This window comes from Antrostomus carolinensis, unplaced genomic scaffold, assembly GCF_000700745.2.
Source record: "Antrostomus carolinensis isolate BGI_N321 unplaced genomic scaffold, ASM70074v2 scaffold39400, whole genome shotgun sequence".
NCBI classification, from domain to species: Eukaryota; Metazoa; Chordata; class Aves; order Caprimulgiformes; family Caprimulgidae; genus Antrostomus; species Antrostomus carolinensis.
The window spans coordinates 801-1,820 of record NW_010288477.1 but is presented as its reverse complement, the minus strand read 5'-3'; the positions used below and the strand labels follow the sequence as shown (position 1 = coordinate 1,820).

The 1,020-nt window shown below is 55.6% G+C and overlaps 1 protein-coding gene across 1 annotated transcript in view; it reads left to right on the top strand.

Annotated features, from left to right (window-relative positions):
* The first annotated feature begins 201 nt into the window (after positions 1-201).
* ZBTB7A (zinc finger and BTB domain containing 7A) overlaps positions 202-1,020 on the top strand; it is a 1,200-nt gene continuing 381 nt past the window's right edge. Inside the window, exon 1 of the mRNA XM_010166897.2 lies at positions 202-1,020. This exon is cut by the window's right edge and continues 381 nt beyond it. Coding sequence (XP_010165199.1) covers positions 208-1,020 — 813 coding nt within the window. The 5' untranslated portion in view covers positions 202-207.

The window sequence follows — 1,020 nt, the reverse complement described above, 5'->3', positions numbered from 1 at the left end:
GGGCAGGATGGTGGACTCCATGGTGATGTGGAAAGGTGCGGAGGGTGCCCAAGCTGACAGCTAGTGCTTGCTGCAGAGCAGGCTGGTGTTGGCAGACAGGTACCCACTCTGTGTTGGGACTTTGCCCATGCGATGTGATGCCTCCAAACAGCCAAGGTTCCTGTGACTCATTGCCTTCTCCTTCTCTCGTAGCCTTTTGCATCGAAGATGGCGGGTGGCGTGGACGGCCCCATAGGGATCCCGTTCCCCGATCACAGCAGCGATATCCTCAGCAGTCTGAATGAGCAGAGAAACAACGGACTGTTGTGCGACGTGGTCATCTTGGTGGAAGGCCAGGAGTTCCCCACCCACCGCTCCGTCCTGGCAGCGTGTAGCCAGTACTTTAAGAAGCTCTTCACCTCAGGGTTAGTGGTGGACCAGCAAAACGTGTATGAGATAGACTTTGTGAGTGCAGATGCCTTGTCGGCTCTGCTGGAGTTCGCTTACACCGCGACCCTTACTGTCAGCACTTCAAACGTCAACGACATCCTCAACGCCGCCACACTGCTGGAGATCCCGGCGGTGAGGGATGTTTGCACGGATCTCCTGGACAGGAAGATTCTGGCCAAAAATGACCAGATGGATACAGTAGATCAAATTGATCAAAGGAACCATCTCAGAGCAAAAGAGTACCTGGAGTTCTTCCAGAGCAACCCCGTCAATGGCCACCAAGGCAACTTTCAGTGGACCAACCCAGAGTTGAGAGACCTTCAGAGACTGAACTTCCGAGGCCAAGAGGAGGAGGAAGAGCCGGACTGCAATGGCATAGAATTCTACTCGCAAGCCCCCTTAAGTGAAAGACCAAAGGTGAATGACTGTGATCCTGACAGCAACCCACCCATGTGGCTGGACAGAGAGGAGGAGGAGGCAGCAGCGGCAGCAGCTCCTGGCTCCATGTTTTCACCTTCTCAGAACGGACATTACAGCAGCCGTGGCCTCCCCACGCCGGGAGAAGAGGAGGGGACCCCGGGGGGGTCTCTA